The 26,307-nt window shown below is 41.9% G+C and overlaps 2 protein-coding genes across 10 annotated transcripts in view; both read left to right on the top strand.

The window, feature by feature from the left end:
* The window catches only part of LOC100120919, a 31,384-nt gene extending 9,980 nt beyond the window's left edge, over positions 1-21,404 (top strand). For 2 of the 6 annotated variants that reach the window (XM_001604463.6, XM_031928169.2), the window contains exons 2-6: positions 13,588-13,843; positions 13,932-14,115; positions 14,615-14,765; positions 14,853-15,244; positions 15,333-21,404. In XM_001604463.6, coding sequence (XP_001604513.2) covers positions 13,616-13,843; positions 13,932-14,115; positions 14,615-14,765; positions 14,853-15,244; positions 15,333-15,589 — 1,212 coding nt within the window. In that variant the 5' untranslated portion in view covers positions 13,588-13,615 and the 3' untranslated portion in view covers positions 15,590-21,404. Of the gene's footprint in view, positions 1-5,858; positions 6,295-6,995; positions 13,263-13,587; positions 13,844-13,931; positions 14,116-14,614; positions 14,766-14,852; positions 15,245-15,332 lie in introns of those variants that run through there. The other 4 variants (XM_008218218.4, XM_003424994.5, XM_008218234.4 and 1 more) reach the window with 4 other exon arrangements.
* Positions 21,405-21,685: 281 nt separating this feature from the next.
* Positions 21,686-25,536, top strand: LOC100120943 (rhythmically expressed gene 2 protein). Of its 4 annotated transcripts, none has more exons than XM_016981298.3 (5): positions 21,825-22,034; positions 22,533-22,691; positions 22,961-23,300; positions 23,986-24,225; positions 24,504-25,536. In XM_016981298.3, exons 3-5 carry the CDS (start codon positions 23,016-23,018, stop codon positions 24,753-24,755), a joined length of 777 nt encoding a protein of 258 aa, XP_016836787.1. In that variant the 5' UTR covers positions 21,825-22,034; positions 22,533-22,691; positions 22,961-23,015; the 3' UTR covers positions 24,756-25,536. The 4 variants fall into 4 exon arrangements, with proteins under 4 accessions (XP_001604535.1, XP_016836787.1, XP_032456524.1 ...); XM_032600633.1 differs by having other exon boundaries at positions 21,825-22,216; XM_001604485.6 differs by lacking the exon at positions 22,533-22,691 and having other exon boundaries at positions 21,686-22,034.
* The last annotated feature ends 771 nt before the right edge of the window (positions 25,537-26,307 follow it).

Below are 26,307 nucleotides of genomic sequence, written 5' to 3'. Positions count from 1 at the left end.
TCAGGGACGTCGTCGTCGACGCGACAGAGACAACAGCGCGAAATCTCACCGCGATATAATCATATACGGCGCGCGGAGCGCGTCAGCGAAGCGCCGCCGCGTATAACGAGGCGCAGGACTCCGCAACGTGGAATTTGCGGTCTTGAACTTGGAGGGTATTGTAAATACGAGAGAAGGTTTCACTACTCTGTCATTTTCTTCGCGGGGGATAATTTTTTTCTTCTCGCTTTACGAGTTGTACTCGAAGCGTAATCAATTATACGGTCGATAATCGATGTTATCTCTCGATATACAATTAAGTAGTTTGTTCTTTGTGGAAAATCCATCCGCAGCCCGTAATGCTGAGTCGACTATGCGCGCGATACAAAAACGACGATAATTAATGGCTCCGCGATTAGATAAGGCTCACACTATTATACTACTCTAAGCTCCGAATCGCTCCCGATTCCGTTCATTATATCAAGCATCGAAAATCGTTATAATTCCTTCCCCCGGAGGGCAGCAGCCGAGTTTCTCTTCAAAATCATCGCTCGGCACTTTCACCCGCAAGTCCAACGCGAAAAATGACAACACGAGAAAAAAAAGGAACGATCGAGCTAAAGTGAAAGCGCAGCGCTGAGAAATTCCTCCCTCGCGACTTTTCTATACGTAGGCTAATTCTGTTATCGGCTGCTCCAGATATTGACTCGCCTAAATTAAGTCTCTGCGGCCTTCTGGCGATTCGCCCGTACGAGCGACAGAAATCGAGAAAAAAAGCAATATATACCAGCATTGCACGATTGCGTAAGAGGAGAAAACTTTTAAGCGACTCACAGTGCGTTCGACGGTGCAGCGTCGGCCGCCGCGGAATAACAGGAAGCCATTCGCGAGAGAGAGACCGGCGAGACGCGATAAGTGCGCGTCCTGTTTTTTTCGCGCCTTGTCTTGTTTAATACACGTACGTGTGTGATTCTTGGGGTGTATCTGTGTCGACCTCTTTTTTTGGTTGACCGAGAGGTTTATTAATAGAGCTTCGCGCGTTTGTTGTACCGGATGCAAATCGCTTTTTTACGAGGATTTTAGTCGGTTGGGATTTTGTTTTGGGTACGATCTCGACTGTGTTTCGGAATCTGCATAACAAGCTCGAAATAGACGCAGGTGTGGATCATCCCTCATTCGTGACTTAAATCCGTTATCACATCGAGCGACACGATCCAATAATAGCCGTCGATGCTTATTCCGAGCGGCGTCGCTCGCGGAAATAGACCGCGATTCGGTCCAACAATCCTCTTCCGAGCACACGACGGTCTTCTCCTTCTTCTCCTTTTAAAAAAAATACACAAACACGAGAAACGCGTCCATTTAAACGTCGCGACGAGTCTCCTTGAAAAATCCGGCATACGTGATTAAAAGCTTCGCGGGGACCTCGATCGCGTAGAAAGTTCGCAATTCACCTTCCCCCGCGCGCATGTCTCGAGTTACGCCACGTCTCTCCGTGAACTGGCCGAGCTGCATCGCGGGAAAAAAAAACAAAAATCTCGGCGCCTTTTATGTAGCCCGAAAATTTATATGCCTCGTTTATTCTTAGATGACACTGTTGCGATGTAGGTGTATTGCGTGTATATCTGAGCTGGAAGTATTTCTGGTATCTGGAGAAAGCTCGGGTAACCCGTTACCACACAATGACATACCGATCGACGATGCGGTTCGATACCGATGGAGGCGCTTAGATTGTACAGACAGTTTTGGAGCTGCCGATTGTGAAAAATAACTCTAGCTCTCCGGATTTAAAAACGGGTATCGCCGATCCCTCTGATCGCGAAAGAAAAGAAAGACACACCGATCGTACTCACCTTGACTGGCGAACCGGCGAGCAGGAAGTTTATCTACCTGCTTCTCTCCGCCGTGAATAATAATAACAATAATAATAACAACGCCAACAAAATAATAAATCGCTCTCCCCTCCCCCACGCGCCACACATTCGAGATGAGAAAGAGGGAGACACTGTAGCCGAGGTATATATAATGATTTCGAGGGCCGCAGACGAGGGCTCCTTTTCGCAGAAGGCTCAACGGGGATCGTCGTCCCATCGACTCCTCTTTCTCTTTCTCTCTCTCTCTCTCTCTCCACCACATATCCGGTTCTAAAAATCGTCTGACCAATCAGCGCCGAGTTTTTCTGCACCGGAGAGCCCGACGCACGCCCACCCGAATCCTCGATCTTCATTGGCTCGAGCCGACGATTTTTTTTCTCTCCGACGTTGCCGCTTTGTTGCTATATCCTTTTTTTCGTTCACGCTGGGATATTTATCAGAAATCACGCGAGCGAATTCTTCCGACCGAGTATCATAGATCGTGTGCGTGTGTGTATCTATAGAGTTTTAGTTTTGGTTTTTCTCTCGCTATATTGTTGGCCGAAATTATATTGCAGTTCTCGAATATATGTGTGTGTGTGTGTGTGTATATAGCTATATGTTTAACTCGTTCTCAAGCTCGCATTGTTGTGTCGAGTGTAATTCGATTCCTCGATGTTCGGGGGTGTTTAGCTATTCATGAGGCGTTTAATAATAGAAGCGCGGAGTGTGCTCGCGGTCATTTTGAATATTTATGCGTATACCGGCCATTGTTGACAGGCTGCCACCTTGAACTTCTATGTGTTGTTTGGCGCTGTTTCCGAATCTCTGCTGCGATGATTTTATCGAGATAAGCTGCGGGCGATTGAGCGAGATTAAAGTCGTCAATTTCGAGTGCAATGATATAAGACAATAATTTAAAATTATTCGCCGAATCGTTCCTCAAGCCGAAGAATCTGATCAAGTGTCGCCAATCGATCCAAGCTTCGCCAACAGAACAAGCTCATATACTCTCATTGTTAAAGCGTCGTATTTTCGATTAAACAAGGTCACACTTCGAACCGCATCGCTCGAGTAAACAGCCCGCGCGCGGGGGTAGATAAGGTGTCAGCTCTCACTTCTTTCCACAAGTAGTCGATACGCGTGTATAATTAATAATACATAAACAAAGCGTGCTCTGCTTTGATAAGCTCGACGATGCACACTCGATGCGCCTCTTCTGTGTTTACGCTTCTTTTGACTCCCCCTCCGATACACACCGACTTAGTTAATCGGACATCGCGTGTCGTATCGTCAAGCGAACACACGTTTGGTTTTCCTTATCGGTCGTTATGTTGTTGCAAGTGAGCGACAACAATTGGCTCTGGCATATAGATAGCTGTAGATATGCTTAGTTTCTTTGCGGTAGCGGGTTTTAGGCGTTTTTGCTTGGATTTTTACAGTTGTCGCTTGTTCTCAAAGTCGGACTTTTGTGGGTAGAGATCGAGGCAGGTGTTCCTGCCTTTTGTTCCCTTGACTTTGTATGGGCAAAAAATACAGGGATTTTTTGTTTAACCACAAACGTTGATAAGAACTCTTTACTGCATGTTTATATTCTGTTTAAAATATGTTACTTCTTTTCCGCATGTTTTTACCATGAATGTATCAACCTCGTTAAAAAGCCATCCAAATACGTGTAAGCCTAACGCCGTCGGAAACGAGAAACCCACATAATAACGGCGATAAATGCATAATAGATTCTTATTATACTTCCTAATAGCGAGTGATCTCCATCAGGATAAAATACATTGTACACCGTTGCGAAGCAGTTTCCACTGGCCTGAATCAGCGATAGCCTCGATAGCACTGCAGCACACGGCCTTCCTTCACTTTTCAACTTCGCATTAGAATAGTTCATTCTCTCAGTTCAGTTATCCACATACTTCTTCGGTTTTGACATTCGCGTATTTTCCTTTGTCTTCTGGAGGAAAAATGAAAGTGTAGAAAGTGCACACATTGGAATTCGGTTTTGGAAGGTCGATCGTTACTTGTAGGTGTCCTCATACGAGTCCAGTTGGCAGTGATATGACAGGCCGTGTCGTGGGTTCGAAATTCAAGGTAGACATTTTCAGTGATTCCGATGCTTTGTTTGCTGAATGAAAGCAAAAGTGGTTTTCATGTGTGTATACAGCTTTGGTCGCTAGACACATAAGTATAGTCACGTAATCTGAGCATGTGTGTTGTTTTCAGTGTGCGATGCTTCATATAACTAGTATATGTGGCCAAGGAAATAGGAAGTAAAGTCGGGCATGAAATAATTTTCTTCAAATGATTCAACATTTGTTTGATGCAACCAGAGGAAACAATAATTTGGATTACAAAATAGTCGCGGTGTATTACGAAAGCTTTCAAAGCTGCAGAACAATAAAAGTGGTGATTACCGCTGCATGATTATTTGACACTCAAAGAGCTTCAACTCCTAAAAAAGAAATGTCTTCCAACAGGATACGTAGCTTACTCGACGACAAAGCAGCATTTCTAAATCCCTATGTATACCAAAGAGCCGTCAGTCGTCATTGTTCGATTGCATTGAAACAGCAGAAGGAGAAAAACAAAGTCAAGTCACGCCTGCATCTCACTCGCATACTCGAACCGCGTCGTATCTGCAATCTTACACACACAAAAGCTTCACTTTCACGCTTATCGCGCGCAGAAACAGAGAAACAAGTGCCGAGTGCGTATTATAGATTTATCATGTTTTTCTCCGAGGCGTAAACAAGCAGCGCACACACCCGCATATGTCTTCCAATCGCACAATCGCCTTCGGCTGCTCTGATGCAGTGACGTACGACGTATGAAACAAGGGGCGATTTTTGCCGATGATGATGCAGCTGTCGAAGCTAAAAGTTACCACACGCGAACGAAAGCTGCTGCGCAATATGTATACATCAAGGCTGCAATGCGATGATTATACTAAAAATTTTGTTACACGAAGCGAGGATATAATTACGTTTTAATGAAGGTGCCTTTATCGCTTGGTACCACGCTGACCTTATACACTTTAGAGCTTCCGTGATAATGGGCGTATCGTTAACTACTTTTGATTATCTTATGCAGAAGGATAAAACTCGAAAATATTATAACAAAAACTTGGCTAATTATACTTCGTTACGCTTCAGATAAAGTTTAAAAAGTTGATACACCGAAGTTTTTATCAGTTCCAAGTGTTTTTCCAAAGTTAAATATACTTTATATACTTTACTGCAGTAAAGCTTGTACAGTAGAATCAGGATGATGAGTTATTGCAGGAAGAATCGAGTGATTGAAAATAATAAAGATTAACTGGCCTCTTATGCAAATCAACGAGAATAACAACCGATCGTTCATTAAACGAAGATATACTCTAAAAAAACGTAATCAAATATTAATACATCGTTAACGCCAGCTTCTCTCCTATCCTCAGCGCTGATAAAGCGCAAAATTAAATCGGGACTTATCGCAATATGGACCGAAATAAAAAGCCGGCCTAAAAAGTTCGCTCGCGCGATACGCGGAATTTTATAACTGATCGCGATGCTTTTTTTGCAAATCGCACTCTCTCCTCGAATCCACACACCACAGATACGCTTATCTCTCCGATGCTTTTTTTCACAAACAGCTCGAAAATACATTCGGCAGCAAACTCTAACCGTGTATCTCGATCTTGCGCGCCAATCCGAGTCTCGCAAATCAAATCAGCGACTCTTATACTTGAAAAACAATAAGAAGAGTCCTATAAACCAGTGCGAATTAAAAGCGAAGACGCAGTGCGCGACGACACCGCGTCCATGCTTCCAAACAAAAGCTTTGGCCAAAGATAAAGCGAGTTTCCTAAATATAGCTACTCGCGAAGTGCAAGAAAGACACAGATAAAAGGCTGTGCTGCGAGCGAAGGGGAAGCAGTGGGGGAAAAACGGTCACGTACAAGCGAAGTAAGACGGCTCGCGATTCGCCGAGGAACCACGTGGCAACATCGGGCCGGGCGCCATGCCGATCGCGAGCCGCATAGTCTTTCTCTCTCTTGACTCCCCCTACAGTGCACGTTATAGGCTTTTACACTCATATTGCACCTACAGTCGCCCGTTTGCCGTCTCGCTGCGCGTCGATCGTGTCTTCTCTCTGCGTTAGATTCATTCTTGTTTTGCTGCGAATTAGCTGATAATGCGGAGGGTTGGATTCAAGTATAGGCTGATGATGGTGGTTTAGGCTGTGGAGTTGAGAACTGATTCGTTTGGTGCGGACATTTGGAAAAAGGGTTGTGTGATTTTGCAAGTGTTATAGTGCATAACTTTGTATCGTACTCTGGTTGGGAGTGATAAGTGGGGTGAGGTATAGCATTGACATTGCCTCGAGCAAACAGTTAAAGACTTTGAGGAACTGGTTGTATGCAATTACTTGATCGTTCAGGGATTCATGATGCTGATCGAAATATGACTGAGAGAAGGTAAATTTAATTTATGTCCGCACGTTACATCAACTTCTGTAACGTCTATTACCGTGAATTCGGCGTAAGAATCGCTAATTAAGTTTCGCGGAAAATGCATTTAACGCATTAAGTATAAAGATAATGGCAAACGATCAAAACACGCTATCTTATCTGCCGCAGTTTCAAGATTTTAAAAACTGATAAGACTGCGTCATTGACCTTCGTAAAATTTAATCAAGCATCGTCGATCCCCAATCGCAGAACGACACGATATTGAGAAGCTTTCTTTGAAAAAATACAACGAACATTATTACTGCGTTTAAAAACCGGCGGGAAATTCAAATCCCTACTTTCAACTCTCGCGCCAACAACCTCCCAGTGTCAATCCTCTCGCGCCCTGCAGCGCTAGAAAACCAATCGACCTCGCGCTGCACTTTCATAGGCCTTCGTACGCGTTGAAAACAACACACACACACACACACACACATGTGCACACATAAACGACAGCCGGTCCGAAAGGAAAGGGACCGAGCGCGCTGGTGGTTAGCGTTTTACATGTGTATTATACGCACGTACTCGGCCGGCCATTGGAGGAAAACTGGTTTATTTTTGTGGATCACTTTACGGACCCACTATATACTCTGCGACGCGTTTTATATAGAGCCGGAGGAGAGCTCGATCCGGTACCTTATTTTCAAGAAACTGTACGCCGGAGAGAGAGATAAAGAGCGATGCACCGAGAGGCTCGTCGCTCTGAGTGTATATTATTATAATGTAGGCGAGAGACGTGTACAAGGGGTGTCGTGTTCTCGATGCTTAGGGATTGAGTTTTATTGTTGAGGAAGGTCGTTGCTCGCCTGTCTCCATAACGACGATCTACTTTCAATTCGTTTCTGCAAAATGTTAGCGATACGGTAAACCAGCCGGGTTTATGCACATTTTTATTAATAATCAATAAGAAATTGTGCACGATTCCTGCATCGACCTTCCACGCGACGTATACATAAATAGCTCGTAAATTGAAATTCGATTTTTTCAAAGCCAAGGGAATGTGAAAGTCTCTCGTTTGCAATGTTTAACGGTCGCCAAACACATTAAAACAGGAAGCGAAGTCCAAGATCCACAAATCATCCGCGAAAAGAATATATATTCTCCATTCAAATCTCGTGTCACTGTTTCACCGAGCAAATTTAATCAAACCTATAAACTCCACAATTTCACGGACATATTTTTACTCTCCCTCTACAGCAGCCATTGCTCCATTACTTCTTTTACGATGCCCAGCGAAAATATACGAGCAGTATTAAAATGCAGGACATACACGGTAGTGAGTTTTTTTCTACCATATGCGCTTACATACGGTCGTAAGACTCTCTCTGTGTGTGTGGGTGTGTGTGTGTGTGTGTGTGTGTGTGTGCGAGGTCGCCTTGAATCGAAAAGGTCAACGCGCGACAGGTGGTTTGTCAGTCTCTCTCTCTTGCACACAGCAGTGTGCGGCAATACTCACTCTACACTTGATGTGAGAAGGTTTTTCTTCTTATTAAGTATTTCGCCGCGGGTCAGACGGTGTTTCTCTTTACCCCTTGACGAAATTTCACGAGTCAACGACCGCCGAGATCACTATTGCAGCCATCCGTTTTAATATAATCAATCGATTCTCAACGATGTACACTCGCGAATTAGTTATAGCTCGACGCCCCGAATTCCGGCAGCAGAAATAAAATGAACCGCACGCGCAATTTAGCTCTCGTTCTCCTGGATGCCTCCGCTTCGCACTCTATAATATCGCGCGCGAGAGTTTGCTCTCGAAATAACGGAGTTTTTGCGAGCAAGCGTTGTACCCTGCGCAGACTCTCGTCTCTTTATTCGGATCGAATATATACTCACTCGTATACGCAGCGCCGAAATATGGTTGGTTCGATGTCCTTGTTCCTCCTTTTTTGCGGGCATTTAATTTTATTCCTCCGACGGGCTCTTTATCGGGGGCTCTCGGACTGCTCCGCTCTCTTTCTCTCTCTCTGTTGATGATGTGTATTTTCGGATCTATTTTCGGCAAGCGCGCGCGACGAACCAGTTCTGCGGGCGCTGCAAGAGAGATAGGGGGGGAGAAAACGATTAACATAATCGGAGATGGACTCCTCTCTCGCTAATAACGTCTGCGCGAGTTTTTATTATTAGCCGGAGAAAGAGAGAGCGAAATTTATGATCGATGCTCGGATTCGCGAGGCCAGGGTTGGCCAGCTGCCGTCGGAATTTATAGGAAAAATAACAATTGTGTTATAATAACCGCGAGCTTACATAATTCCATAAACCAGTTGGTGGAGGTAAACAGTGATTAAGCATCGGTACACGCGAACCGCGCGTATTGGAGTGCAAATATGGGACAGAATATTGAAACAACGGAGTCTGCGAAAAGACACAGAGAGAAACCGCGACTTGTCGGGAGCGAGAGGGGGAGAGACGCGTGTACAGGCGCGCAACCGGTGGAGAACCGCTTTCGCGAGTCGCTCGCAGAAGCTCGATAAACTGCGCAGTAGGACTCGTTTTGTTCAGGCGCGTTCCACGTTCGATCGGACCACAATAACGACGTTATGTTCGAAATCGTCTTCAGGCAACCCTTCGAAAAACCATCGACCCACTCTATAAAAATTAAAATCTATAGGAAAAACTCTGCGAATCAAAACAAAGCCTGCAAAATATCAGGGAAGGAGCGTCTGAGGTGCGCGTGCGCGCGCACGTGTTGCACACGCAGTATTGTGCTATCCTACCCCGATCCCGTAGTGGCGAACGGCCGCCGGCGCGCCGTGGCTTCTATTTATAGAACTCGTCGGCTGTTTTGTCGCGATCTCTCTCTCTCTCTCTCTGCGCGAGTGCAAAGCCGTTCATTCGCCGCCGCCGCTCCTTTTTGCCGGCGAGAGCGAAGGCCGGTTTGCACAGATTCGCGCGCCGGAGGCACGCCATCGACGCTTGCCGCCGCGCAGAGAGATCTTATAGCTCGGCTCTGTGTGTGTGTGTGTGTGTGTGTGTGTGTGTTATGGTTCGAGAGGAATTTTAAGTGTTTTGATTTTTGCACGATGTATTTTTTTTTAATCGACGTCCAGCAGATCGAAGTAATTTATCGACTTAATCGAGATAAATATTTTTATAGAGATCGGAGTGTATGTAATATTAGCTGTGACGAGTACTTAAACTTTCCCTCGATCGATTTTCCAGACGTCGTCCGATCGAACCGCCTGTAACTACTGCGGGCGCAACAGGTTACCCGCCGCAGAAAAATTCCGATGCCCCGTTGCTCAATGCAGTTCGTCGATGTCAATATTGACGATATACCGGCGGCGATAAATTCTCTAAACATCGCGCGGTGCCGAGGATCTTCGAGTCGAAATAAAAAACTCTGGCGAAAAAATTGTTTGCGCCGAGTGTATATTTGACAGGCCCGTTTTCGAGGTCGAACGCCTCTCGCGAATTAAAATAAAAGATGCTACGCATGCGCAGACGCCTTGTTTTCGAGTCGCTTCTCGCCCGTCTTGTAATGTGCGGGGCAGATAATCGCGTCTTGTCACGGCGTCGTCTCTCCCCCGAATCAGATGATGTGCGTGCGGGAATAATTTCGAGAAGTTTACTCGTGCTTTTGTTCTCGCGGAAATTCGGACTGAGCGAAGCTGGCAAATCTGAAAAGTAAAGTAAAACTCCTTTGCAAATCAAATCTAGATCGTAATTCATGTATACTATATCAGCACGTCGCTGTCCTCGAATCATTCATCGTCATGTTACAATACACACGGATAAGCTCGATACAATACCGTTTGGCTTCTTACCGGTCGCTTTATCTTTACAATTGCTTCGTCGAGCGCTTTCAAAAGACACGCCCGAGATGAATAACAAACATCGCACAAGACTGCATCCACAATCTTTCAATTAAATCGAATTCGAGCGCTTGTTTTCAAACTCGCATCGTAAACTCTCCTGAACCAACCGGCGAAGCTTCCATAGTCTTCGATGCAAAACAGACGATCTCTCAAGTCCGTCGATTCTCTCGAAACACGTCTTTTAAAAACTATAATATTGAGTCTATTGCAGTCGACGGAAAGAATCGCCTTCGATGCGCGCTGTCGAGCTATTGCATAAGTTTCTGTTTACGTTTCGCGCGCTAGGCGTTATCGCTACATCGAGTGCATATCTCATAGGTATTACATGCGTGCGTATTTTTCAAACAGCGTCGATTCGATACTTTTTGCGCTTTATAATCGCGAGAAGGATTTTATGTAACGATTATCGATTTTCCCAAGCGTTTGCGTGTGTTTTTTCTCTTCTTCTGCTTTTCGAGAGCGCGATTTATGCAACGCGATTTTTTTCGCTCTTCTGGAATGGCAAATGCGGAACGAACGCATGGTCGTAATGATCGAATCGTTATTCGCTTTTTCTACATACTATTAATTATACGATACTTGTGCAACTATAGCGCTTAGACGCATACGCGTATATGATACAAAGTTACTCGCGCAAACAAGCCAAACTGGAAATCGTAGTATACAGAACCGACCGCACCTGCGCACCGTCGTCTTTCGCATATAATTATCAAACCAATGAATATCTCTCAACATATAACAACAGCCTCGAAGTTCTTCGGTTGCCATGCAAGATCGACGCTTCGCGCAGTCAAAAAAAAACAAAAAAAAACTGCAAACTTCAACCGTCCTTCCCCCGCCGTATAAGCTCCAGCACCCACACAGCCTCGCGAGAACCAGACTTCACAGGCATACGCACACAGTCGATTTTCATATTATACTTGTACCAGACATCGGCTGCCGCCGGTTGTGGGAACGCAACTCGCCGGGCTTCGGGTGAGGTCGGGAGCGAGCCCCCTACTTTTCCATCTAGACGGGAGAGAGAGAGAGAGAGAAATGGATAATTTTTGCGGGCAGCTGTCGCTCCATACACACCTCCGTTATGTGCGTGCGCTGGTTGGTCGCGAGGAAGAAGAGGGAGAGCGCGTGCGTGCGTGCGCGCGCGCGCTGGAGAACCGGCGGGAGAAAGGCTGATGCATATATATATATAGGGTATGTGCGTGTGTGTATTGGGGGAGAGGTTGGTACGATTCGATGTGTCGCGAGGCCCTTTTACGCTGTGCGGACTGAGTCGCTGGTATATATAAATTTTAATGCGTATACAGCTGAGGTGTACGATTTGTAAATCAATAGAACGCGATTGCCGCCGGCTGATGGATTTAATTGGATTTAATAATTCCTATCGAGGGTTGCGATGGTGCGGTGACGAGGTTCAAGACCAAGTTCAAGTGCGATCGATATATCGAAGATTTGGAAGCTTGATTGCGTGGAAGCAAAAAGCTCCCGAATCAATTGCCACGGAGTTTCGCAACAGCGCAAAAAGTTTATCCGAATACGATATCTTATATTTATAGCGCACTCCGTTTATTTTCGTCGCCGTCCTACTGTTGACACAATCAGCTTTTCCCCGTTGTTTATTACACTCGCAATAACGAGAAGAGACGCTCGCTTAGGATCCTCCCGCGCGCGTATTTTTTCCGCCGAAATTCGCGAGAGAAAAACAAAATCGAGATCACCAGCCCGAAAATATATTCACACGAAAAAATAACGCCGCGTGGAATCCGTCTAAAAATAGCCGCGCTCTCTCTCGATTTATCCGCGGCTGCCGCTCTCCCTCTTCCTCCGCGATCCCTCGGGGTGTTCGCTCCCGACGTGCGTAGGTGGATATTTGTGTAAAGGATACGCGTAAAGATAGGACGACGGCTGCAGTTGCGACGAGAGAAAGAACTGGAAGGAATAGGCATGGGGAAGAGAGATGGAAACTTTTGGGAAACGTGAATTTTCTCGACTCGGTAATGGCGCCAGATGGATACCTGTGGCGCATTTTGGAAGCTGTCTCGAGAACACAGCTGTTCCTTTCCGAACCATGCGATCAGCTGGCCGATCGTACAATTCGATCTTCAGAATGTCACTTGAGCGACTAATCAAAGGATCGATAAAAGCAGTAATGTATACTTGCGGATAAAAAAACTGCGCAGCAGCGCACCGTCTCGCCCCGTCCGCTCCGCAAAGCATCGGCCCGTCCCCCACTTATAGTCTCCCCGACGCACACACACCGCCCGAATGACAGAACGACGCCGCTCTCGCGTGCACGGGCTCACGTAAACATCGCAGAGTCTCGCTAGTCGCAGTCGTCGACCGAACGCGCTTGTATCTCATATTCCCTCCGTGTCTCAATTTCGGGAACAAGGAACGGGACGGCGAGTCCTTTTAAATCCACGCCTGTGCCTCTCGCGACAGGAGGGGAGTCTGTCTGTCTAGTGCTGAAAAAAACAAGAACCCCTTGCGAGGGGGAGAAAACGCGACTTCGGTGCTCCGCGCTAACGAAGCTTGTGTTGTATACCTATATATATATACGCAGTGTGTCTCGACGTGACGCGGCGGCGGCGTCTGCTCGGGAGAGGTTCGATCGACCTATTTTCTCTCGGCCGAGCGCGTGGACTGTGTATTACTGCACTTATAGCACAGAGTATCGTATTGTATTGTACTCGCGAAGTGCTTTTCTCTGTCACTAAAAGGAGCTCCCGAAGCGGAGAAGCTCGAGGTTGCCACACCCGCGGCAAGCAATATGTCATTACCCTTATTGGCCAACAATAACAACAATAACAGTTATAGTAAGTGCAGCCGAAAGTACAGCAGCAGTGCATCGACGCTACTCGACCTGTTCTCGCCCCGATTCGCCGTAGACTTCTTCGGTACGTTGCGAGTACACGCGCACTCACTGTATATATATGTATGTATAAAAGGGGGAAAGTAGCTCTGGCGCGCGATGCAAAGGCGACGCCACCGCCGCACCGCCGGCCGCTCGGCGCGTCTAAGTACTTAGTTTTCGGTTTTCGGGCACAACGCATCAGGAGTGCATAGTTGCAACTGGGAGCATCGAACGCTTCGAGAAGCCGATGGAAAGAGAATATGCGGGTTTGTTGCTGTGACGAGTGGTGTTTTTTTATAATGGTGGATTTGCATATTATATACAACGCGTGCTCCGAACGTGCCGGTTTACTCGGGGTTGCGTTTTGTGTCATGGTCACTGACCTACGAACAGGCGGCATGGCTTGTCTGTATACTATATAGTGTGTATTTACGCCATAAAGTTGGGATGGCGTTCAATTTTTCTTTTGAAAGAAGAAAGACGTTCGTTTTGTTGAACGTTCAAAAGCCATGTGTGATTTTATATTTGAAGAGTGTACGGTTTTTGTTGAAGCACAGTTCTAACAATGGTTTTCATTTTATTGTGTTACAGAAAACGTAGAAAAGTAGCAAAGGCCAAGATGTTCAGTTTTCACAAGCCAAAGGTTTATCGGTCCAGCACCGGATGCTGTATCTGCAAAGCCAAATCCAGCAGTTCAAGATTTACGGATAGCAAGAAGTACGAAGAAGACTTTGTAAAATGCTTCCAGTTGGAGGAGCGCCGTACCGGGGAAATTTGCAATGCCTGTGTTCTCCTAGTAAAGAGGTGGAAGAAGCTACCTGCTGGAAGCAGTCGCAATTGGAGACATGTGGGTTCTTTTTCTTACTCTCATTGTCATTACAAGCTAATACTTCTACTTTTTCTTGAAAATAATAATTCAATCTGTTTGGTGACAGGTGGTGGATGCTCGTGCAGGTCCAGGAATCAAGTCCTTGACCAAGTTCAAAGCAAAGAATAAGAAGAAGGTGGTCACCAAGGAGGAACCAGAAAAGTTTGAAAAAATTCTCAAGAAGAAGCGCGTTTGCCTGAAGAATGACAGAGATCGCGAGCAGAGCCCTGCCATAAGCGATGACTTGACAGGTTTGGAACTTGTATTTGAACATATATTTTTCAGATGGAAATTTTTATAGGGTGGCATTGTAGGGTTAAAGGCTCTGCGCAAAGCTGCCGTAACACGGGTTGAATAAGAAACGCTTCTCAGAGAGAGAATGATTTATATTGTACGAATTAACAGTTCGCTTTCTAGCAGCGATGAATTATATTTGCAGTTCATGCAACTTAATGACTTTGAAAAGGTACGGTTCTTATGTAAGAAGTAAGAATTAGACTGATTATCATTGTTTAAATAAGTGATAAAATTTACCAATATGGAACTGCAATCGATAAAAAGCTTTTATCACTGTTTTATACTTTTGAATCAGGTATTGGTTATCGATATCTGTTGAATTCACAAATTTATCTAACGTTTTTGAAAGTCATATGAGAGTATATTGGAATATTTTAACAGGTATTGGTATACCTGATTTCCAAATCAATCGTGCTAAAACATGTAATAAACAGAGTATTTGTGTCTTTGCAGAAGAATATTTGCCTGGTACTGGTAGCAAAGGATCTAGCAGAGCTGGCAGTCCAGCAGAAAGCGATGATATTGCAGTAGGAGAGAAGAGACTAGATATTGATCAGGAACAAGAAGACATTAGCAACTTCATTGACCTAACTTACTTCAAAAGGTAACTTATATTTTTATTTCTTTTTTTTTTGCAAAATGAATACGACAATGAATTCATAAAAAATCTAATCAATCTTTTGCTTATCAGGAAGAACGTGTGCTGTGGAGTAATATTTGTGGGCATGATGGGTGAGGTGCTGATCGAACCGAGCTTGTTCAAACCCTGTATTGGTTGTCTAGCCAGACAACAGCGGCAGCGAGTCGCAGCCACTGCGACAATGGCAGGCGCAAGTCCGGCGCATTCGTCGGCCTCGGCTAGTCCTTGCCATAGCTCAGCGTCCACTAGTCCGGCGCACAGCGTCGAGTCTGGTACTGAAGGTTCTGTCGTCAGTGGCAAAGGTAAAGGTTTTTGCGATTCCTCGTCTGATTCCGGATACGACGACTCTAATCAGGGAATCGCCGGCGAGAGCAAGAAACACCATCAGCAACAACCACCCAAGCCGCCGACGGCACAAGCACTTGATATCAGTGCCAAACCTGGTAAGAAAGATGACTATTGCCGACATTAAATTTTGAATAATTTTAAAACAACTAAACTAATTCTGTCATTTTTTATTCTCTGTTACAGTCAAGCCGGTCAGTAAAGTGCAAGCGCTGAAATCAGATAAGATAATGCCAGTCTCGACGAGCGTGCGATTGAAAGCAAATTCGATCGGTGGAACCAAGGTACCGATTAAGCTTCTGTGCAAGCCAGTAGCCCTCGTAAGCTCGGCCAAGCTCAGCTTAAGCGGCACCCCGCGAGCTGTCGATGCAGCTCTTACCGTGCCGACTGCCGTAGATTTCTCATTGCGCTCTGCGTCTCAAAGGCAGTCACTCGCCAATTAAACTTACGCCCGCGTAGATCTCGCTTGTTATGCGTGCGCCGGTACCTCGATTTTTCTCTTTCTTTGCCTTTTTTATCCTTGCTTGTGTTGTATTTTCTAATCTTTCGGTAAGGCGAATTACCGGCTAAACCTAGAGTTTGAACTCTTCGGATACGCAATTATTGTGCAATACTAAAGTATCTTTCGGGAGTCTGTATATATGGGTTTTCTGGTTGTAGGCAACTGGTGAGCAGAGAATGATACTTCGTTACCTGAACTACAATGCATCACGTTATCTGCACATTAATTTACAAGAATGAAATATTAACTTATTTTTAATGATTTCTATTTTTAAAATATTTTTCTTATAACTTAATGTGCCAACACGACAGTTTGTCAGCTCAGTACGTTATTACGGTTACGGAATTAAAGATTTTACGAAAATTCGACACAAGCAATGAAGACACTTTCTCTCGAGCAACCAGTGCGCGCATCTCCGTGCGATGACATCTTAATTTATTTTTTTCTTCGTTCTAGAGTATGGTCAGATGTAAGTTGCGCGTGTATATATAGATATACACACATTATATACATAAAGAAATATATTTATGACACAAAGTTGCAGCTTTCTCTCTGTGAAGTACGCATGCTTTAAGTTATTACGTGTCGTTTTGTACGATAAAAGTCGCTCGTTTGTTTAGCCCGTAATTTTCTCGAAACAGACAAGGATCTTCCAATAGAGAGAAAATATCGTTTGTCACTAGTATAGTATTCTCACTCAGGCTGGCTGTGAAGTAACTAGTTATACAAACTAATTTGGGAAAAATTAGATCTTAAAAATATGTTCTCTGTCTTTCTTTAATTATTAAATAAAATTTATATATGACTTCGAACGTAGCCCTAGCGACAAATCATATTAATGTGATAAAAGAATGTCTTTGTTTGTAGAAGAGAAAATTTTAGGGATGTCTTCGCGTTCTCAGAATAAATCTATTAAGGCAGATTCCATGACTCTAATAACTTCAACTCATAATTACGGACCAAATGACTTTAGATTACCTGCTCAAAGAGCCAGCTTTATTACAGCCTCATACATGTTTAGATGTTTGACGCTGTTTGTACATACGTAACAAAATAAAGAAAGCTTATAAGTTTATCAACAACAACTCTCTTCTTCTATCTCTTTGACGTGTTCGAGAGTTTACATATCACTTCAAAGAACAATATTAGAATCGGGTGCTTCAATAATATTGATTGGAGCTATTGAGTATAAGCAAGACAATCACGTTTATCCTTGTTGACACACCGTGTTAAAAGAGTATGATCAGTAATTTTTCTCTAAAAATAGTGAAATCGAAAATAAAGAGTAGAGTTTAGAAGAAAGAGAGTTTATGTCAATAAAAGTGTTTATGAATGAAATCTTCTAAGTTAATTGTTATCTTGGTACAGTGTATGAATGTAAGAGTAAAATAACGTTACCTCATGCATAAGTTCCATTATTATGGAATTAGCTGAAACTAAGAAGAAAATCTTCCAAAGTCAATCGAATATTGTCATTTACTTGCACTTTTTATAAAGCAGTTGGTTATTGACAAGATGTTTATATATGTGAATAAATAATAAATAATGCAGTCATTACATTCCTATACTAAGTACCGTTTGTATCTAAGCACATTTAACGAATGCTCGCATAAACTGCCACAACGTAAGATTGTTGAAGAGTCATATTTAATGGTTGAAGTAGCAAGACGACTTGTGCTGTGATACCGTAATTTAAAGATGAAATTGAAAAAAAAATCGTTATTAAATTTATAATGAAAAGATATTTGGCGACTTCGATCGTGCAAAACGTGTCCAGTAAGCAAATTTACGAAATAAAGACGAGTGCGTATTTCATGAGATAAATAATATCGTGGTCGCTTCAGGATAATTAAAATTTTGTCGAGATTGGAAAATCGAAAATGATTAATTTTTAAGTCAAACCAACTTCCCAGACTTTTCATAGTAAATCATTGTTCGTCGTCAAATACACAACTTAATTATAGTTCTTGATTATAATGTCAATACATCTTGCATTAAGCAAAATGTGTTCATTGTGTTCATTAGGAAGTGTTTGATTTGAAAAAGACTTACTTTCGACTGATGACTTTATTAATCTAGTAAGAATTTGGATTATAGCGAAAGAACCAATAACATAGCAGCCACAATGTACAAAAAAGAGAAGTTGCAGCTTAACAAAGAATTCCACCTAATCCTATTCATGCGTCATAGATTATTTACACATACTTTTTCAAATATTAAATACGATTGTGAGACTGATCGATGTATTAAGCAGATAATTTTTTTTACATACAACTACTAGGAAATAGGTGAGATTTGTAAAATACGTATATGCATTATGTACACACATCATACATACATATTTTATATATATATATATGAGAAGATTCTAACAATACAAAATACGACGACTGCCATAAAATATTATCACGTTATCTCGATGGTTATCTTTATCATATATAATTGTACATATATCTTGTAATGCAAATTGAAATGAGGTGATGATAATTATTGAGATTGTTTTTGTTCTCAATGTAATTGAACATCGATAACTTAGGTGCGATGCGCCTTCTCTGATCCTGCAAAACTTTGAAATGATCTTGCTTCACATAGCTAAATGAATTTCAAGGAAAGTGTCCACTTGCTGTCTATGCAAAGCAAAGTCAACTGTTATGTCTAATGGTGGTGTTAAACATGAAATGTAGTTATATATAACTATGTATTATTACTTATGAATAGAATTTATTTATAAGTTATATGTAGTTATACTATAATTTTTTTTTTATTGAAAAAATAAGACTTTAACCTACAAGTGCAATGAGTTATCTTACTAAAGAACTCGAGTTTAGCATAATAATATAGTATGAAGAGTTAACGTACATGTAAACTGTGAAACTTGTTTTTATTTTTAAGTTTTATATAATATTTACAGAGCTTTATTTTTACAAAACAAAATAGCGCAATTTTTATATTAAAATTACACGAAAAAAAGTAACAAAAAAAAAATCCAATAAAGTTTCATAGTTTTTGTATTTAAATACTGAGATTCTTGAAAAGAACCGAATACCGAGGAGAATATTAAAAGTAAATGGCTGAGTTTTGTATCGACAAGTGTTCGTTTGAAGCAAGTACTTTCCGACTCTCTAAATTTTTTCAGAGAAATTTAGATGCAATTAGATAGTATAAATTCACGCACGTGTCTAAGCCTTAGTCGAAGCGAGATCACAACCACAAAGTTGCAGGACAAGAGGGACGCGCGCATATAGTTATAACACAGAAAGGAGAGAGATGAAACGCATAATTATATTATTTTGGCGAGGCGCTCGTCATTAACGAGAGAGAAAGAGACAGAAGTTTCGCTTCGCCAAAGCATAGAATATTATCGTAATCATTGCTACTCGCGAGTGACTTGGCGAAAAAATGTACGTTCGTGTTTGTTCTTTTTGTCAAATCTTGTCAAATTTTGTAACAATATTTTTGTCGACGATTTTCTTTTATCTTCCAAAGACTTAATTTTGACTGAGAAAAAGAAAACACATCGTTTAGTGCATAATAACGGTATGCCAAATAAAAAATTGTAATCTGCAAAATATTTTATTTGAATCAGATAAAAATGTTGAAAAATGAACTAGATTTTGCAAACAAATATTTGGTCTCGGTATGCACGCATTACAAATTTCATAAAGTAAAAGCTATTTATTTCAGAGAAGCAAACACGAATGCTTTTTTCAGTACTTCTTTTTAAATTAGAATTATGTTTTTATAGTGAATATTTATTTTAATGAATACATTTTTGTGTAATGTTTTAAACGGAACAATTCGTATTTGGACACAAACGATGAGAAGGCAAAAAACTTCGTCCGAGCGTATTCGGAAAATCATTTTTTCCCGAGTGCATTTAAAAATGTGTAATAAGAAAACAGTTATATCTTTTAGTTTTTAAGCGATCCATCAGTCACACAAACACAATCTACTATGTAATGCGTATAATGTTAGATATAAATATATACATATATAGTCACTTTATAAGTTATCATTCATATAATATAAATACTATCGTGTTTTTGTACTTGGCAAAAGCGCATTTCGTCGTCGCAAAGTGAAATAAGCCGAACCTATGTGTAATGGAGAATTGCGCGTTTTAAAGCAGTGTTTGTTAATAGAAAAGCGAAAAAGATTTATAAAAAATATATTACCTGTTTGCACACTTGTACAACAAACGACGTTTGTAAGAAAGAATAAGTGATGAAAAGCGGAAGATACAAACAAGAAAAATCAAGTGTAGAATGCAATCGCCAAATCAAAGAGTGAAATGAAATGAAAAAGTAATTAACGCACAAGTGTCTTGCGCGTGTATTAGGCAAAACAAAAGGACTATATAGCTTTGCGCTGTGAAGTGATACTAAATTTGATAGAGAATTATATTTATAATGAAAAAATAACTAAAAAGGAAGGTAAAAAGATTTTGCAATATTTATAACGTTTTTATATATATCAAAGAGGCGTTTCGTGGCGACGTTCCCATATCTTTTCTTCTCTAGAGACTTTTTCGCAATGAGAGATTAGGAGAGCGTTTTTTTCTCCGTTACAGAAAGAAAACTGAAACAATAAAATAAGGCGTTCGTTCGTGGGACGAAAGGCGCGTCAAGTGTTTTTAAGAAAGAAAGGGTGTACGTATATATACTTTATAAATAATAAGTTGCGAGCGAGAGAACGGGCAATAGAGCGGATGCGAGGGTTGCTTAGCTGTTATTTGAAGCGAATGAAATTGTTAATTCAAATGTATTTGTTTTTTGTGCAAAATGTCTTGTTGCGAAACGCTCGATTTTAAATATTGTACCATTTATGGGGTAATCGTTTATGCTGAGTATTTAAAGCCTCGTTTAATAGTCTGTAGTTAACAGTACAGCAAGATCGCTTGATTCGAGTCAATCTATATATGAATAAAAGATCACAATTGATAGATATTCAGTACTTAATTAATCATTGTGAATAATGAATTTTATTATTGCAGACTACTGCACCAGTTTTAAACTGTTGTAAATAATTATGAGAAAATAGCCTGTACTAACGACCCTCGCAGCCCTTTGGACGCTGATGCAACGAGAATTGCATTGGCAATCGGCAATCGGCTGATCTCATGTGCGTATTGCGTTTTGGTTACCTGTATATATGTACACGATGGCTAAAGCAGCGCATTCCTGCCTAAACTGTTTGTTTTTCTCTATAATTTTTTTTTTTGTTTAACAAAACTCCGTATATAAAGAAACCGAATGTCGTTCTCCGATTAGTTTTAACGATACCGCTGTAATATACTACGATAATGTGCATTTTTTCTTGTCTTCTCGCCATGAACGAGAGAGTCTTTCTAATTCATATATCTCTATACTTTATCCAGACCTCGACTCACAAATGTCCATTGTTTTTCCGTTCGAACTTAGTTTATATATAAACGATGTACCATTATTATAGATCTTTTATTTTGTATACTCTCCGAGATGTATAAGATTTTTTTACGTTTGGAATCGACCGATTCAACATGTACCTTACAAGATTCATACATGTTTTTTTTTAACGATCTGATATCACGTAATGTTTATTAATGTATTGCTGTCACAGCGATTTTGATTATTAAAAACAAGCGCTTCTGTACATTGCAAGGTTTGAGAAAAGATGAACATTTCTATCGCATACTCGCAGTAACTGTACATACTGTGCGAAGTATTATGTACTATTCCATTTGTTAAGCATTGATTAAAGTATTGTGTAGAAAATAATCCTGACATTTTTTAATTTGTTATTCCTTTACCACTGGATTGTATAATAACTGGGAAATCTAAGTGCGCATCGCGCACTCCTTATCATATCATCAATTTTATCTTACCAGAAAGATTTTTAATTTTGCCGCCAGCTGAGCACTAAAAGTTTATAGCATTTGTAGATTATGTAATAAAATCATAAAATCTTAAAATCTCTTCCTTTACTTTGAAAGAGAAGGAACAAAGAAATATATCGTCTTCAGCCGCATAGCAAGATCACCTGTCGCTCACACAAAACCCAAGCTCATCGGCGGTACGGAAGTGCTCTATTTTTATCCTTCTTAATTCCCGCCAACGGCGAGACTTGACGCGACGCTCGTGCGATGGCAGCACGTGTCCACTGAGAAATCCTACGACTGCACAGCTGTGTGCCTTGCTTGCATCACTGTGCCGCCGCTGCACGCGCGCATGTTTCTCTATCTCTTTCTCAGCTCACCTTGGCAAACGCGATTCGCAATTTTCACGCGGTGCGGACGAGGTGGTCGAAATCTTCGCCTCGCGGTTTGTTGTCATTATTTCGAGGAGGTTCGAAGAATCGAGGAGGAGAAAGACGCTCAGGCGAGTAGTGCAGCGGATGCAGTAGTCGAGGTAAACGTCCGATTTATTATAGTTATTGATTGATTCGGGAGACATGTATAGGTTGAGCTTTTGTCATGCTCTCGCGCGTCGCGTTGTTTATACTTATGCCGAGCGTGGTTTGCCAGCTATCCTTGTATAAGTAGACCGAAAGTGACGTCATTTGCATTTTGCTCAAAGATTGAATAAATATTGTAAGTATGTAGGTTGAGGTTGTGATTCTACAGGGGGTTGCCGGGAGGGCTACTGCGCGTTATTATCTTCGTCGTTTTTGTGCTTTGTTGTGGTTAATTAGGCGCAGCTTTGAAAAGATTACTGTATTTGATTTTCGAAAAAACGGTTACACAACTGTGTAGAAACGAATACGCATATATATGTATATATATATATATATATATATATATATGTAGCAGACGTCAACCTAACCACACAAATGCACATATTTTTGTCATAACTCGTATGTTATCGTCGTGCTGAAATAAACGAATGACGGATTGTTTTCATATGCAGAATGTCTAGTACTTTAATGCTATGCATGGATATAAAAGTGTCAGCGTTTGATTACATCAAGAAGAATTAAGTCTTTAGACAAAGGAATAATTAAGTCACAACAATACAGACGTCGGAATGTTGTCAGACGAAAATTTAACACGATCAGCAAAAACCAAGGTTAATATTATTTTATCAGTAGAATTCATACTTTGCAGTTTCGTGCTTTCCGAGCCAAGCTACTGGCATCAGTGCTAGTAAAAACATTGAAATGCATAAACTGTGATTCAATGCTTTCGCGAATGAATTAGCCTTTTCTTTCTAACTTTAATCCCGCTTTAAAAAAGCGACAAACCGTTTTCACCCAACTTTTTCAGTACCTCCGACAACGGCTAAAAATATCACGTTCACCCTATATTTATAAGTTCTCTTTTCTTCATTTTTTTCAGCCGTACATGCGAATCCATCATTCGAGAGCTGCACAGTGTACCATCAAAATTCAAAATGCGCCTGCCGATACCACGACTGATAACCTTCGACGTGACGGGTACCCTGCTGATGACCAAATTGGAACAGCACTACGTCGAGGCAGCAGCGAGTCACGGCCTGGACCGGATAGACGTCCCGAGGATAGCCAACGCTTTCAAGACGAACTTCAAGCGCCTGGAGCACGAGCATCCGATATTCGGCAAAAGCACCGGGCTCGGCTGGCAGAACTGGTGGCGGTCCCTCGTGCACGAAGTTTTCAGAGATCAGGATCGGGCTATTTGTTCTGAGAAGCTCGATAAGGTGAGTAGTGGGAATGACCGGGGTTCGGAGATAACGATTTGACCATTTTTTCAGAACAGTTATAGAATTACACTTCAATAGCCTTGACTAATTCGAATTTCAAAGCGGCTGTTTATACGCTTGGGAGAGGAAGTCGCATCGTCAGACGTCGTATCTTCTCGTTGCGATAGTGAAGGAAGAAGAACGTGTGACTTGAGCGCCTCTCGTAATGGAGATTATTTTTATGCTATTTTTTCGTGCAAATTAACTGAAATACTTGTTTATCCAAACATTCGCTGCTCGATTGGAAATAGCGTACAAGTATAAACTACGTTATTTAGACTTGAGTTTTAATTAGAGCGAGCGCGCTTTAGTCGGCGTTAAAAATTATGATTTGATTAGGCAAGAATGTCGATGTAATTATTGAACGAGTTGATAGTATCAACTTATGCTAATATGCAATCAATGAGGTCGTTTCTTTGATTGTTCTTATAAACTATATCCAAATAAATATCGAAAATGTCATAAGCACCAATCGTCCACAAAATCCACCGGTCCCATCTATTCCTCGAAAGCCACACGCGCAGCTCCTTATCAGCTACACTGTCTCTCGAACCTTATAACCGGGTACACTCCAGCGGGTCGTTCGTTATCAGCGTTGACCCCTCGTACGGACTCTGTATGTGTGTATATGTATATGCTGCAGATTGCGGACAGCCTGATAGAGTGCTACAGCACGAGCCGATGCTGGCACAAGTATCCGGGCACGGCTGAGCTGCTCGAGAGCCTGAGTCGGCGCCGGCCGCGAGTCGTCCTCGGGGTCATCTCGAATTTCGACGAGCGGCTCGAGGCAGTTCTCGACGATGCCAGGATCAGGTCCTATTTCTCCTTCGTGATCACGTCCTACGGTCTGGGAGTCGAGAAACCGAGTCCGGCTATATTTCAGGTGAGGCGCCAAGACTCTACTTATCGCGCGCTTATGTATGGTATTCGCAGTGCAAACCGATATGAGAGATCTTGCTGCTGCGCTTTTCTGCACGATGGGAATGCATTTGTTGATGCTCTGGATTCATGCGATTGAATTCTTTTCTCTGTTTTGTCTTTAGCACTTTTCTTATTATCGATTTGAATAGAGTATCGTGTGTTTTCACATTTTTTCTTCTAACAAATAACACAGAATTAAGTATCGAAAACCTGAGTAAAAATATTCTAAAATCTCCTCAGGAGGCCCTAAGACTATCCTCGATCGACCTAGACGAAGCGATCCGACCTGACGAGGCGATACACATAGGCGACCGCGTGGACAACGATTACCTGGGCGCTCGATCGGCCAACTGGAACGCCATCCTGATAAATCGCGAAGATGATCCTATCGATGAGAAAGTCGTCGATCCGCGTGACGTCTTTCGCCACTTTGACGATCTCAAAACGCACTTCGATAGCTTGCTGACTAGAAATGCTGCGTATGGGCGATGATGACTACATTATGTTGTAGCTGGCCTTTTTTGCACATAGAGTCGAAATTTTGTTAGTTTTTCTATGACTGAAGTGAAAAAGGGAGTTGTTGGATGTTTAGCGTTACGACTTGTACGCGATTGATAGGTAGAGTTACGTTTTTTCATGTAAGAAGTATTCATTACTTCTGTGGAGAAGCTTTCATTATTTATAGTAATTTATAAATGCTGTTTGCAATCTTAATTTAAGAGTTTACGACGAGAATTTAAGGCTTTGATGAATATCTTATTATAAGATAAAAATACACTTGATTAAAATGCATAATACATTTATGAATATTTTTGTAAGTCGGGAAAAATGCGCGGAAGGCAACCAGTTTATCAAGATACAAAATAAATGATTTGCACGTTGTGTGCTTCATTTTTAGTCGTATTGTAATCTCTCGAATCGTACCTTAAACTTGTGCCATGTAAGTCATCTAGTACATAAAATATTTTTGTCTGAAAAGCTCAGGTTAGCCATAAAAATGTAAATGTGATTTTTAGTTGAAACTGTACTCGTTTTTTCAAGTATTAAGAAAATAATTCAACGAACGAGACCCATCATTTTAATGTTCATAAGAAGTTTTTACAAACTTATTTCCATGGTGTCTCGTATACCCACGAATCTTCATGTATACGTGATAAAAATAATTATAAGCCAGACAGAGTTCAAAGCCAAATATTGTTTTCTATGTGTGCGTATTGTGAGAAACGTTGTTATCGATTAACAATAAATATGCATTCAATGCATAAAACTAGAACTCCGTTTAGTACTGATTACCTGAGCATTTTCCGATCACCTCACAAACTACTTCTATCCTCGGCTGTCTGCAAAAAAAGCAACAAAATGGTACGTCCACGCGGAGGATTCCCCAGTCCACAGCAGCGAGGGACAGTGATATTAGAGGAACGACTTGTCCCGAGAGTGGGTGTTCGGTTGGGCGATATCAGTCGTCGTTTCCGGGTAAACGCTGATAATCTATATCATGTGCCCTGAGAGCGAGAAAGAGTCACATCCGACCTCTAACTTTCCAGAGTGTTTTTCTCTCTGAGCCATTCACGAGAACGACCACGATGTACAGTCTATAGCCGATCGGAAATATTAAGGACTCGGAGTAGAGCTTTATCTATAGCCGCTCCGATAGAGCGGAGAGAAAAAAGTGGCGATAGTGGATTTTGAAACGACGCTCGTATGTGGAGCTAGTTCGAGATAGTTACATAAAAATTTATGGCGGCTCTGTGTAATACTCGAGGAAATGCTTTCGTTAATTTTTTTTTCGCTCACTTCAAAGAGCGCAATTCAGGCTGATCGCATAAAATATTTCGATGCAAAGTATCAAAATAAGCAGAAGGAAACTCAGCATCAATCTTTCGATTCTTGAAAGCGCTTCTAATGAACGGAACGACAATCGCGATGCCGTCAGGATTCGCCGAGCTTCTTCCGGTGTGTCGACGCGATACTAATACACGTATACACTGTGCCGTGCGCCATGCCGTATAGGCGCTGCGGCTGCATTCCTTCCACGAGCCCT

Source organism: Nasonia vitripennis, chromosome 1, assembly GCF_009193385.2.
Source record: "Nasonia vitripennis strain AsymCx chromosome 1, Nvit_psr_1.1, whole genome shotgun sequence".
Classification (NCBI taxonomy): domain Eukaryota; kingdom Metazoa; phylum Arthropoda; class Insecta; order Hymenoptera; family Pteromalidae; genus Nasonia; species Nasonia vitripennis.
Note: the sequence above shows the minus strand (reverse complement) of the source record. Positions and strands in the feature narration are given on the sequence as shown.